General features: G+C 43.1%; 1 protein-coding gene across 1 annotated transcript in view; it reads left to right on the forward strand.

Moving 5' to 3' along the window:
• KIFAP3 (kinesin associated protein 3) overlaps positions 1–15043 on the forward strand; it is a 198182-nt gene that overhangs the window by 16366 nt on the left and 166773 nt on the right. Inside the window, exon 3 of the mRNA XM_075182739.1 lies at positions 10988–11142. Coding sequence (XP_075038840.1) covers positions 10988–11142 — 155 coding nt within the window. The remainder of the gene's footprint in view (positions 1–10987; positions 11143–15043) is intronic.

The raw sequence follows: 15043 nt of genomic DNA on the forward strand, positions 1-15043 counted from the left end.
GACCTCTCTCCCACTACCTTGTCTCGGAGGCGTGAACTCCAGCCTGTCACCTCAATCCTCAGAGAGAACAACATCAGATATCAATGGGGGTTTCCCTTCCGTCTCTATCTTTGGCACCAGAACCAACAATTGTCAGCTAAAAGCTTAAGCGAAGCACGGGACCTTCTGCGAAAGATTGGACTCAGTCAACAAGCCTCCCCGGAGGCTCCTCAAGCTCTTGCTAACGTGGCGGGCCCCGCCACACCGAGAGCTCAAGGGCTCCCTCGTAGAGACTGGTCATCTGTCCCTCGTCACTCTAAACCGCAATCTGCTGATTCCTGACCGACATGTTCCCTTCCCGGCTCCTCCCTCAAAGTGTGGCCGCACTTTCCTCTACGGGCCTCGATGTGGCCTTCGTTACTTCTTGACATAGTCCTATAATTGGACACAGGACTCAAGTGTCCCATGTCTTCAGGCGTCCTTGACCCTCATTTCCTACTACACTAAAACTATAATGCTGGTGCTAGACACTGTATTACCTTATATTATCTGTTGCCTTCTCGCTGCCTGAGAAGGCGAGTTGTTCTTTATTTCTTCTAGGTGGTGCGTGACACTGAGGATGCGCACATCACAGCTCCTGCTTTTGCCACCGATAAGTAGCTGGAATGCTTTGTTCTAATTGTCTCCATGTTATATTTACGGTTGTTATATTGTTCATTTCTATAGCTCTTTTATTGGGCCACATTCGGTGGCTTCACAAGTACCTACTACGATATGCCTAGTCTTATTGAGTTATTTCCTACCTCATATAATATGTTTATTGCTGTTAATTATTACCTTTGCCTTCTCCTTTCTTGTGCCTCCCCTTCTCCTCATCTACCGTAGAGGTCAGAAATCTCCTTATTCCCTCCTCACCTCCCTCCCTCCCAATAGGTCATACACACTAAAATGGTCTCTCGGATTCCCCTTCTGGGTCCCCCGGCCCTCCGTTTTCTTCTGTGGTTGCTCCTAGTCTACCCCCCCCATAGAGCCTAGAGCTCTACGCTGGTCCCCTTGATAGCCTGCCCATCATGTCCTATCCTCTACCAGCATTCACGACAAGTGGACTTTGGTCCGCTATGTCGATCCCCTTGTACCCTTAACCTTCGGTTCTCCCCTCCTCCTCACTGGTCGCCACCTAACAGGTCAGCCCCTGTACACTCTTCCTTCTGTCTCCTCTCCCCTGACATTTCTTCCCTCTTCTGTTCTCTAGCGCTCCTCTCATGGATCTTCCTATAACCCTTAACCTTATCTCCTATAATGTCAAGGGCCTCAACTCTCCTCAGAAACGGGCTAAACTCCATTCCTCTCTTAAATCTCTTAAAGGGGACTTAATTTTCCTACAAGAAACTCCTTTTGTCCAGCATCTCCACCCCGAGCTTCGCTCCAGAAAATTTCCCTTGACATTCCATGCATGTAACCATAGGCAGAAAAAGCGAGGTGTAGCAATTCTGTTTGCGCGCCATTTAATTTTCAAACTACATGAATCTCATAAAGATAGGGAAGGTAGATTCCTGATCCTCATAGGCACTCTGAATAATCTCCCCTGTACCCTAGTGAACCTCTATGCACCCAACACCGGCCAGCATAGGTTCTTCAAAAAACTGGGTTCTCTGTTAGCGCGTCTTCGTCAAGGCGAACTTTTGGTCGCTGGTGACTTCAACGCTGTTCTAGCCCCGACTATAGATCGTTCCTCAGGCCCCCCCCTCTTCTCCCTCGAGGAGAGATGCCCACACCACAGCTGCCTTACAGGCTTTTCTAAAACTCCTTAACTTATACGACTCATGGAGAGTATTGGATCCTCTGGCCAGGGACTATACCTTCTTTTCTTCTCCCCATAATACCTACTCCCGGATTGACATGATCCTGCTCAGCCACGACCTCACTCTTAAACTTTGCTCCTCCCAAATTTTCCCTGTTACCTGGTCAGACCATGCCCCTATCTCCGCTGTACTCAATTCCCTTGCTCACCGCCCTCCTAGAGCAACCTGGAGAATCAACAAATCACTCCTACATGATAAAGAAACCACTTCTCAACTAAATTCTCTTCTCTCTGAATACTTTGAGACGAACGACACCCCTGATATCTCTCCTATGACTCTCTGGGACGCCCATAAGGCGGTAATACGGGGTCATCTTATTGCCTTGGCATCTCGGACTAAGTGATTCCGTTTGGCTAAAACTATTCAATTGACGGACTCGCTGAGCGCTTTAGAGCAACGCCACAAATTGAACCCTGATCCATTGGTTCTCCAGGAAATTGCTTCTGTTCGTGGTGAATTAAATCTCTTGCTGTCTCGCCAGGTTGCCAATAAACTGAAGTGGCTTAATCAGCACTACTATGAAAAGGGCGACATGGCCGATAGATTGCTGGCCACCAAACTTAGAGCTAAGATAGCGGCCCGAAATCTCCTGGCTATCAGGGACTCTGAGGGAGTTTTACACTATGACCCTCAGCGGATACGTGCTGCCTTCCAATCCTATTACACTTAACTTTATGACCTTCCCCAACCGTCTGATCCTTCAGTCTCCCAGCAACACTTGCAGTTGATTGAATCTTTCCTTTCTTCCGCTAAGCTTCCAAAACTCTCTCCACAGGCTAGTACTCTTCTGGGGGCTGAGATTACTAGAGAAGAAATTGAACAAACCATAAAGTCTCAGAAAACAGGAAAGGCTCCGGGGCCAGACGGCTTTACTGCTGTGTACTATAACAGGTTTGCTGGGCTCCTGGTCCCCCGTTTGCACACCCTATTCAACTCAATCCTGACTGGGGGTTCCTGGTCTAGGGAATCTTTGGAGGCTCGGATCTCCGTCTTTCATAGAGGGTAAGGATGCTCATGACTGCTCTAGTTATCGCCCTATCTCCCTGCTTAATATAGATTTCAAACTATACGCAAAAATTTTGGCTAATAGACTAAATTCGGTCCTTCCCTCCCTTATACATTATGATCAAGTTGGCTTTATACCGGGGCGTCAGGCCAGAGACAATACCAGGAGAGTCGTTGATCTGATTAATACCAGGAAGGCCCCGGCCATTGTTCTCTCCCTTGATGCCGAGAAGGCTTTTGACAGGATCTCCTGGAGCTTTATGTCCCAAGCCTTGTCGGCGTTTGGGATTTCGGGTAACCTCCTCACAGGTATTCAGGCCTTATACTCTCGACCCTCCGCAAGAGTCATGATCAACGGTTCTCCTTCTTGCCTTATCACCATATCCAATGGTACACGCCAGGGGTGCCCTCTGTCGCCTCTCATCTTTGCCCTTGTTATATAGCCTCTCGCGGCCTTTATCCAGGGCCTGCCCGAACATACAGGGTGTGCGGATGGGGAATCTGGAGAGCAAGCTCTCTCTCTTTGCGGACGATGTCCTTCTGACTCTCCTGCAGCCTGAGAAGTCTCTCCCTGGACTCTTTAGCATATTACACCATTATGGCCACCTCTCAGGGTACAAAATCAATATTACAAAATTGGAAGCTCTCCTGCTTAATATTCTCTCCCCAGAAGGACTGGTACTCACCTCCCGCTTTAACTTCAGGTGGCAGAGAAAGAAAATTAAATACTTAGGCATCTTCATTACCGACTCCTATGACTCCCTCTACTTGGAGAACTACCCGGCCCTCTTTGCTAAGATCAAGTCTGAATTGCTCTCCTGGCACTCACTGATCATTTCGTGGCTGGGCAGGATCATCTCTGTCAAGATGAACCTACTTCCTAAGCTCCTCTATTATTTCCAGACCCTTGCTATCCGAGTTCCCCTTTCGGATCTGTCATCTATCCAAAAATGTCTCTCTAAGGTTATCTGGAATGGCCGGTCTCCCAGGATCAAGCTGGCTCTCTTAAAGAGACCCACCAGAGGTGGTGGTAGGGGTTTCCCGGATTTGAAAATTTACTATTGGGTGGCTCATCTGAGCCAGATCGTAGCCTCCTTCCCCCCCCCCCCCCCCCCCCCCCGCGGCACTGTCGTGGGTTGACATCGAATTCGCCTATCTTAATTTTCCAATTTTGTCCTGTATATGGGGTCTCTCAAAACAAACTAGATCTCCTCTCACCTCCCAATGCCCTACCCTACTATTTTCAGCTGCAATATGGGAGAACTGCCGACCCCACCTCAAGATTCCGGTGTCCTCTCTTACTGTCCTACCTCTTTGGGGTAACCCTGCCTTTTCTCCTGGGCTCTCCTCTGCCTTCTATAGCCCCTTGCTCACTGCGGGAGTTCGATTTGTCGGAGACCTGTTATTTCAGGGTACCTTTATCTCCTGGGATGGCCTACGCTCTAAATATCCAAGTCTCCATCCTAAATTCTACGAGTACTTCCAATTTCGGCACTTTGTGGGCTCTCTCCTCGGGGGGGGGGGGGGGGCGATTCCTCTCCCTCCTCTCCCCCCTCCTAGGTCTCCCTTTGAATCCCTATGTCTCTCCTCACCCTTGAGTAGGGGCATGATCTCCTCTATCTACAGCTTAATTCTCAATGCACTTTTAACTCCGGGCAGTAGGCATGAGAGGGAGTGGGAGAGGGATCTGGGCCCCCCCCCCCAGAGGAGGATTATTGGTAAATCATAAGGGACCAAGTTGCCACCAGCTCTATTTCCACTTTGGTGAAGGAGGACGCATATAAAGTATACTGTAGGTGGTACTACACACCTGACAAACTCACCAAAATGTTCCCCTCTAGTTCTCCATTATGTTGGCGGGGTTGTGGTCAGATGGGCTCATTTTTGCATATTTGGTGGTCATGCCCTAAAATATCCTCCTTTTGGGATCGAGTTAGGGCCCTCCTCTCCTCCCTCCTTCCATGCCCTGTCCGGAAAGACCCATGGTCTTTTCTTCTCTGTTACCCTTTGATTGATGATGATAGACAGTCTGCGAAATTGGCCTCCCATGTCCTGTCTGCTGCGCGATGCCTAGTAGCGAAGTCCTGGAAACAAGCTGAACCCCCCCCCCCCACCTTAGCGGCCCTGCGATCCTATATCTGGTTTATTGCCCGGATGGAACAGATTACATACCACCTGCATGATAAAGATGATAAATTTCACCAGATTTGGGCTCCTTGGCTTTACTTATAACCCCATACCTCCTGTACCAACTCCTTCCTCCTAAAAAGACTCCCTAGGTTCATAAAGTAGCCTGACTCTGGACTCGCGATGCTGTTTCCCTTCCCAGAGAATCTAAGTAGTAATCCCCTCTGAAACTTTTATTGCCCCTCCTTTATTTATTTGTTTCTCCTCTTAAAAAGGAAAGATAGGGATAAGGAACTCTGGGGATAATTGGGAAGTGTGTTCTCTTTTTCTTTCAGTCTCGGTGGCGACCAGTGGCCCCCCCCCCCATTATATTGTTATAAAATGTTATAGTTTCTTGAGTATTCTGGATAACAATTGTATACTTACCTGTCGGTTTATTGTCAACCTCTGCCTACTTTATATATTTGCTATTCAAATATTTTTAGCTTCATTGACATATGCCCATGACATGTACTGTTCTCTGTTTTTTTCTCTTGCCCTGCAAATTTACTAATTGTTGATTCTTATCTGTACATGATTGCTATTTTTCTAAATAAATAGTTATAAAAAAAAAAAAGAATCATTGATTTTGAAAATTCCTTAAAAATACGAAAAGATACAAAATTAAAACGGGACAAGGAAGATTACGATAGGGATAGAGTAAGGACCTATAATAGATATTCTAGAAACCCTTCAACTGGGAGGAAGAAAGATGGAGGGAACAATAAGTGGTTCCCAAAACACTTAGACAGGTCTGTGTCCCCTGGAAGAAATGGATCATCCTCATTTTCTAGCAGGGATAGATCCCGGGGATTTGTATAAAAAAAATAGAGTATATAAACCACCGGTCTCTCCAGAACAATCATTGAATAGGAAATTTAGAGACTATGATGTAAATAGAGGTAGAGAGAGTCCAAAGAAAATTGACCATTCGTACTCAAATAGTGATGAAAACCTCAAGGATTACCCACAAGTAGGGCTTGAGAAAAGGGGTTACCACTCTATAGGCTCTCGATTCAGGATATTAGATTCATGTGAAGAAACGGACTTACGATCCTGTAATAAAACATCTCCTTCAGAGACATCTAAAGTCTCTTTTTTAGGAAGAGCCCCCTCCCCAAATTATCATCATCGAGGAAGTCAAGGACAAAATCTCTCCAAAAGGGTAAGAGGAAGCGAAATAGAGGATCCAGGGGAGGGACCCTCAAATCAGGCCAAAAACATAAGACTAAACTAACGAGTAAAGGAATTTTTAATCTTTCTTCCAAAGTCCTAACGCAATCCGAATTGAGACTGCTTCAAAAGGGTCTGAAATTTGCACCGACCAATAAACCGAATTTGTTTAAACTTTTTGTTGATCTTAATAGATTCGTACGATCACTTAGCAGGAAACGTTATTTTGTAAGTAAGATAACCAGAAAAATGGCTTATGGTGCGTTACCAATTATACTTGATAGAGAAGATCTACCAGCTCTCTCCTGTTTAGAATCATTCGAAGAAGAAAACAGTGTTATAAATCTTACGTCACCAGTGAATATCTATGACATTAATACTTCATCCAAGATGGAGAAATTTAAGAAACAATCAAATTTCTACCCCCTCCAATTCAAAGGACCACTAATAGAGAGTTTTTATAAACAGACTATGGAGGATTTCAGAACACTCTGCGAGAAATCTACCCATGCATATAAAAGAGACAATCTGTCCCCGTTAGAGAGGCAAGCCCTCAAAGATTTGATTGCTGATCAGGGGATTATTATTAAGCCAGCTGACAAAGGGGGGGGCTGGTCATACAGGATATACTAGATTACCATAGGGAAGCCATGAGACAATTGGAAGATCGTAACTTCTATGTAAAACTAAAAGGTGACCCTACGGGGACATACCAACAAGCCCTAAAAGATTTACTACCTTGGAGATATAAATTGATCAGGTTATAAGATGATTCTGGACTGAATGAAGTCAATTGATCAATTAAACACCTGCAGGAGGGTGTGTATATATACACTGTCGGGATACTTGAGATCCATTGAGCTTCTGATGAAACGGCTATAGCCGAGAAACGCGTTAAGCCTGTTTTTTACTGAAAGCTTTGCATATCCACTTTATGCCACGATATCCCCGGAGATCTGAACAACTTATACAGAGTTCTGGATGTGTTGCGTTTACACGGCACTATGAAAGAGACGGCTCCACACAGGAGGGTCTGTCCAGCCGCACGGCAAACCAGGCGACTCTTTCATTATCTCCAAGTTAACCTATACAGACTGAGGTCCGTTTATGTCTCTGTCAAACTTATTTGAAGTCTTTTTGGCCATTAAGATATGAAATACAGTGCACTGTACGGGACTTTTTAATCAGATCTACACATAAAACAGAGCGTTTTATTATATCGATTCCAACAGTGTGGTTTGACTTGAAGTGATTATTTGCCATACCGATAGCAACAGTGGAATAGTTCAACATACTACAATGAGGGAATATACGTGACACTCATCTTCTATTCCATAGGCTGGATATTGTGCCTGACTACATCTCGTTGATGTAATTCCACACTGCAAAGAGCAATATATTACAAAACAAACGCAAGAAGTCATACTAACTTTTTCCAATATCTCCGTACATTGCATATATTTATATGCTTATTGTTTTTGCCTCACCGGGAGTGGATTGTTAATATCACATGACTATAATACTATAAGTCCAATATAAATTCTGGGACTATAGAATGTACTGTCAAACTTCTATGTCATATGCATATGTATTTTAATAAATTTGATGGGAAGTGAGAAGACTAGCCCCCCCTTGTGTTTTTTTTAGGGTGTTTTGCTTATTTATATAATTGCACAATTTTTAATATTGTGTCTATTTTGGTAAGGGAAATCTTTAATTTCATAGACCAGGGGAAGAAATTTTTTTTTTTTTTCTGTGTTATCCTTTCTAGAGGCAATATATTATTTCTTAAGGTATATATCTGATACAGTAAGCCTTTGTGGAAGTCTTTTGTGTATTGTGATGTGGGGAAATGGCTTTTTTGGGGGTTTGTGACCTCCTGTGGGACTGTGTATTCTGAACTGTCTGAAGAAAGGCCCCATATGTTAATTAGATTTTTTGATGTGTGAAGGTCCAACATTGAAGGCAGGAAGGTTTAATTGTAAATCCATGTTTGTGTAAACAGATGACATCCTGATTCTAAAAATAGCTCAGACTTCAAGGGGACTGGTTTACCCTCTGAGGCTGTGTCCAAACTGTATAAAAAGCAGTCTCTTGTATTTAAGAATTTCATCTGACCTGATCACTGTACCCTTAACTGGTGAAGAGCAAATAAACATCACTTGCTTCAAGACCTGCTTGAAAATATCCTCCATGCTGAAAATCATGTGACCTACTGTTTCTGAGCTTTGGACCCAGCTTTTCCGGTACCACCGCTCTGCCTGCTACCCTGCAGCTCTGGTCCGTGTGATTGGCCAGGGGGGATCCATCCACAGCATACACTCGCAGCGTCTGATAGCCAGAAGAAACCCCGGTACTGGATTCCGGTAAGGGAATCAGCGGACTACCAGTCAAACCACCGGTAGGCCTGGCTAACGTACGGCCACATCCCCTTTCACAAGTGGGCGGAGCTTACCTGGAGGCCCCTCACGTCGTCCCCGCTGCTCTCAGCCAGTCACTGACAGCCAGTCATCTTTCACATGCGATCGCAGCTACGATCATGTGACCCGCCCCCTCCCCCTGTCAGCTGATGTTCCCGCGCTGCTGAAGGGAGAAGAGCAGAGAGGCTGCAGAGATCAACTTTTGGGTAAGTAAGTATATTTTAACCAGTTGTTTATATTGTTGCATATTTGTTGGCAGGCTGAACTTTCCAAACATCTTGACTAAGATAGAAGTATAGTATAACATTAGCTTCGCTAGTTGAAAAGGTCCTTGGTGTGTGTGTGTAACCAGGAAGGGCTTCTCTTACAGCCTAGGGCTAACTTACGATCCTTAGAAGTAATGTGAACAATTATAATATATTGCCTGTAGGAGTTGTGTTTGAAGAATATTTAGAAGAGAGTTGATCATTCTACGTTGTGTTAGATGTTTACATCGCCAGATCACTTGGCTGAATGCATTATGGGAGCCCCAGAATCATATTGTCTGTACTTGGATTACATGAGAGAAGTCTGTTCTGTTCACCCTGTAGCATCCCGATTGTTTAATATAGTTTCTGTCCTGTTAAAGTTTTAAACATTGGTGTTCAGAAATGCCTGGAATTCAGTTATTACACCGTTATTGCCAGGACCCGTAGTGGATGTTGAATGGGTATGTCATTTTTTGCTAATAGAACTTGAGGTGTCTTTGATTTTCTTTGCAGAGTAGATTGTTATACACCAATTGTCTCAAACTAGCTATGTGACTTTTATAGTGGTGGCATAACTAATGAAATGCAAGAAATAAACTGTGACATTGTTGTGGCAAAATCATAATACTGTTAAGTCCGTGATTGAGTGTGAAATGTCACTGTGTAGGTGTTCTAAAACATACGGGCAAATCTAACTGTGATTCTGCGAGGATGAGCGTTTCTGTCGTGGTGACTAGTTACTCTGAAATCACAAGGAATCTTTTGTTTATATACTGCACTAAGGTGCTATCTGTCCTTCGTGGACTGACCACTCCCCCTCTAGTGTCTGATCCCGCCTCTATGATGGCTGACCACACCCCCTCTGGTTGGCCCCTAGTGTTGCATTCCCCGGTGGGCCCTTCATGCCCCAGTCCGACACTGCCATCCTTAATAAAACATTTAGTTTGGGGTGGAAATAATTTGAGAAAACGAAGTGTAGTGAACATTGGTCGGCTGTTTGTCAGGCAGGGTAGGAGACATGGAATGGGCCTAATTAATGGACCCCTCCCTCCCTCTCTCTTCATTCACTCCAGGAAATCCTTGATCAAACCCTTACCTTCCTGCTCTTGCATTCATTCATACATGCTATAACTATACAGACTATACATATACATACATATACATATACATATACATACATATACACATACATATACATATATATATATATATATATATATATATATGTATGTTAACCCGTGCATGATACTCATGCATTCTAGTCAAATCAAGCTACTTAAGTTGTTAAAAAGGTTCTTGTCATGCATTTGGGCCTAGCCCAGGCCTCCTCAGGGGAAGAGCGTTACTTCCCGACGCAAGCGCCCTTTTTTAACGTGGTTTTGTCCACATGTCACCACTTCATCATTTTTCTCCATCACCTCATCCTTCATCAAGCTACTTAAGGTGTTAAAAACTCCCCACTGTCACCCCTGGAAACCACCAACCTTCAAGAAATATATAGGTCAGTGTATAACTCTGCCCAGCAGGTGGCGCTGCAGCTTGTTTTTTTTTTTTCACACACACCACTAGGCATTTATATATATATATATATATATATATATATATATATATATATATATATATATATATATATATATATATATAGCGAAAACAGCATATAGTGTAGTATTGTCAAATTTAAGGTGTCAGTCACTCAACTCTAGTTTATTGTGCATGCCAGATAATACATTTAAACCGCTCATCTGTGTCTGCTGCTTCTTGGTCACCCGAGCAGCTCCACTGTTAGTATATGAGATATTCTCCGCTCGCACAGCAGGGTCTCTCAGGAGCCACCTGGCCTCCTCCCCTGGTTGAGGAAATATATATATATCTCTGCAGTTTTTGTTTACCAACTTTACAGAAAATTCAGTTTGTAAGCCCCCTTCATAAGTATGTTTCAGCCATGTTATGACCATTTTCTGGAATTAAATAGCTTAATGATTTATTCAGCAAATTAGTTGTCACAAGTGCAGAATCAAGTATATCCTTTACAAGATTGTCTTTTATTTCTACTGCAAAAGATGGAGAAAACTGCACCTTGTAGCCTTCATTATAGTGAATAATTTATATATTCACATTTTTATTTTGATTTTAGCATTCGCCTGAAAAGTCTCAATGCCAACACTGATATTTCCTCTTTGGCAAGGAAAGTGGTTGAAGAATGTAAACTCATCCATCCTTCGAAACTGGCTGAAGTGGAACAGCTGCTCTATTATCTTCAGAATCGTAGGGATGGATTCATTGGTAAAGGTGAGGATTAGAATGCTGGTAACCACTTTCTTATGCTAAAATAATACTGAGATACAGCGATATTTAAGGACTGATATTTTTTGGATGAATATTCTTACCTGTGTTGAATTCCAGTGTTTTTCGTTCTCTGTATCATTTAAACAAACTACATGTGCTATAAAGAACTGCTGATGTGCTGCATCTGGAGCCTGGAAATAATGGGACCTGTTGCTAAGCAATCAACTAAATAAAGGAAGACAGTCGTCACTCTCTCAAACCAGAAGTGACAACTGCTTGGCAACAAGGGAGAATGTCTTGTGAAAAAGGTGGTCTAGTAGAGGTGGTACTCAATGAGGCATCAGCAAAAATAAAACCATGAAAAAAAGTTTTTCATGTGTTATTTAAAAAAATCAAAAAAGCGAGGCGTTTCCTGCATAGCAGGATGACAAATATATATATATATATATATATATATATATATATATATATATATATATATATATATATATATATATATATATATATTGAACAGCAAAGAAAATTTCATATAAAATATAATAATCTAGCTTTAAGTTAAACAAAAATACAGATGTAAACTTGTATCATTTAAACAAGACAGATCTAAATAAAGAGATATGCTAACAAGCGAACATTCATGTTACTATATCAATAGCCACATAAGGGAATTTGATGTATCCAGTATCCATTCAATGACATATGACTTCCAGCATTAATTCATAATTGAACTTTGATAAGTGGGGATGGGTGTACTGTGACCACATTACAGAAAGTAAGATAAATTAAAGTCCTCATTGAGGCAATGACGCATCATGGAATTAAGGCTGTGATTCCACTGTGCCTCTTTTTGTAATTATATTTTCTGCAAGTCACCCCCCCTTTGTAATCAGGGACCTGTTCAATGGGCATACAATGAAAGTCCACCATTGAATAGTACATTTGTACAAAATGTTTAGCCACAGGTATGCTCAAATAAAGTTTCTTTAATGCTTTTTAATTGAGGGCCAATGCAAGGCTATATGTTCTTTTAACATTCATGGCACCAAAAAGTCTGTCTGGTACTATGATACTGCTGTCCTTGGTCAGTGTTGCTGACTTTTTTTTTTTTTTGCTCTTTCTGTATATTGATTACATTTAAATTTTATTTTGGTACTCGAGAGTGCTGAATACTTGAAAGGGTGGGGTTATCCTGAAAGGAACAAACACAGAGAAAAATCACCCAGCACACTGCTACAACCGGCAAAGGAGCTGCTATTTCTACTTCTACATAAAAATGCAGAAATCTCACTTGCACACATTTGCAAATGTATGGAAAGCCACATACCACTTCTGTTAATAGGGTGGTCCTAACTAAACAGTGAGAGTCCCTATATTTGGGCCATACATATGTATTTTTAAATTGAAAGTTAACTTACCAAGAGGTACCCCAAAAAAACTCCAATTGGCAATACATTACTAGCACTCCCATCAGCTACTGATACCAACATGTCTCTTAAACAAACAATACAAAAGTGGAAGTTGCTCACTCAATTTATAGGTTCATAGCAGATTCTTGAAGACCATGGGCTGTCTCAGATGATTGGGGCTATAGCTGTCTCAGTTGTCCCAGCAGAGCCACCTCTGGAGTAGAAGAAGGAAGTGGTGACGCATGGAGTTGCTGGGAGAGCTCTTAGGATAGTCCTATATGAGTCCTGTGGATACAATTTCACGGAAGAAATGAGTTCAGTGTTACCGTAAGTAAACAGCATTTTTCTTCTCTTAACAAAACCCTGCATAAGGGGACAACGCTAATTTACTTTTCTTAACGTATGGTCCTATAAAGATAAATAATTGTTTACTTCTGTGATCATTAAGTCATACCTGACCCTCATATTATATGACAATACTTTTGGAAGGCTACACTACATGGCCAAAAGTATGTGGATACCCCTCTTAATTGGCCGTTTAAGCCACACCCATTGCTAAAATTCAAGCATGCAGCTATGCAGTCTACATAGTCAAACAGTAGCAGTAGAACAGTTCTTACAGAAGTGTTCAGTGACTTGTCGTGGCAATGTCGTAGGATGCCAGCTTTCCAACAAGTTAGTTCATTAAACTTCTGACCTGCTAGATCTGTCCCAGTCAACTGTAAGTGCTCAGAATGGAAGCAGTAGACCACACAAAACAGCACCCGTCGAATGCTGAATTGCATAGTGAGTAAACATCATTTGTCCTTGGTTGCAGCGCTTATTACTAAACTCCAACCACCTCTGGAAGCAACGTCTATGCAAGAACTGTTCGTTTGAAAGCTTCACGGATTGGCTTTCCATGGAAGAGCAGCTGCACCCAAGCCTTAGATCACCATGAACAATGCAAAACGTCAACTGGAGTGGTGTAAAGCATGCTGCCATTGAACGCTTGTGCAGTGGAAATGTGTTCTCTGGAGTGATGAATCACTCTTCACTGTCTGGCATTCGTCTGATGGGCGAATCTGGGTTTGGTGGGTTTGGGGGATGCCAGAACGCTTCCTACCCGAATGCTCTTCCACCAACTGTAAAGTTTAGTGGAAGAGTAATAATGGTCTGCAGGTTTTCATGGTTCGGCCTGGGCCCCTTCGTTCCAGTGAATTATTAATGCTTTTATCATACAATAGCATTCTAGAGAATTATGTGCTTCCAACTTTCTGGTAACATTTTGGTGAAGACCCTTTCCTGTTTCTGCATGGCAATGTGCCCCCATGAAAAAGTTAAGGTCCATCTAAAAATGGTTTGGTATGGATGAACTTTATTGCCTTGCACAGAGCACTGCCCATCGAGTGTCACTCACCGGACTGTGAGTGCTACTTCTAAGGTAGCTAGGAACTGTGTCCGTCCATTATAATGAGGTACTGCGCATGTGCAGTCCCTTTTAACCTTCAGTTCTGTTCCTTTAACTTAATTGGCTGATCAGGCAACACTCCCTATATTAAGCACCTGTGGTCAATACCACGTTGCCTGATCTTGGAGTCTCATTCCTCATGAGTTTCTGAAGGTGTTCCAGTGCCTGCTCGTGTGTTCAGCTGATGCTGATTCCTGTTTGCCGTTTGTGGTTTCCAGACCACTTCTATTCCTCGTGTTCCTAGTGTCTTCAGCAGCTGATTCCTATCCGCTGCCTCCGTATATCTACAGTTACAGACTACTGCAAACCCTCCTGTGTTTCATCGTGACTCCAGCAGCTGATTCCTATCCGCTGCCTCCGTGTATCTACAGTTACAGATTACTGCAAACTCTCCTGTGTTTCATCGTGACTCCAGCAGCTGATTCCTATCCGCTGTCTCCGTATATCTACAGTTACAGATTACTTCAAACTCTCCTGTGTTACATCGCTACTGTTCCAGCTGATTCCTGTTAGCTACTTCAGCGTGTCTACAGAGTCCTGCTCGTCTCAGCGCTCCAGTCTGCATTCTACCTGCCGTCAGCTGACCTGCTGCCTACTGCTTCTACAGTGTGTCCATTTGTGTCAACTTGCCTGTTAGCATCGAGTCTACGCTCCTCGGCTTCCAGCTCTGCTACATCGCTTCAACTCTCCCGTGGTCTCCTGCTGTTCAATTCGATATACTACTGCTTCCTGAGTATTTGTCGTCCTTGCTGGCCTACCTACAGTGCGCTGCACCTACCTGCCGCTTCCATTCTGCAAGGACTTCTCATCTCGTCTGTTCCCTGCCGCTCAGGTATCCCTGCAGCTTATCTCTAACAGCCTGCTCATCTGAACCATGGTATGCATACTTCTTATTGACTGTGCTGGTGTATTGCATATCCATCTGGACTGAGTTGTTCTCCTCCGGAGTTTCCATCCTCTGAGACTATTGCTATTATTGACTGTGTTTCCTTTTGCTGGACTATTCTAGTGACTTTGTTTATCTGTGCAGTGCTGTTCATTCATTATT

The sequence above is a fragment of the Mixophyes fleayi genome, chromosome 8, assembly GCF_038048845.1.
Source record: "Mixophyes fleayi isolate aMixFle1 chromosome 8, aMixFle1.hap1, whole genome shotgun sequence".
Taxonomy (NCBI): Eukaryota; Metazoa; Chordata; class Amphibia; order Anura; family Limnodynastidae; genus Mixophyes; species Mixophyes fleayi.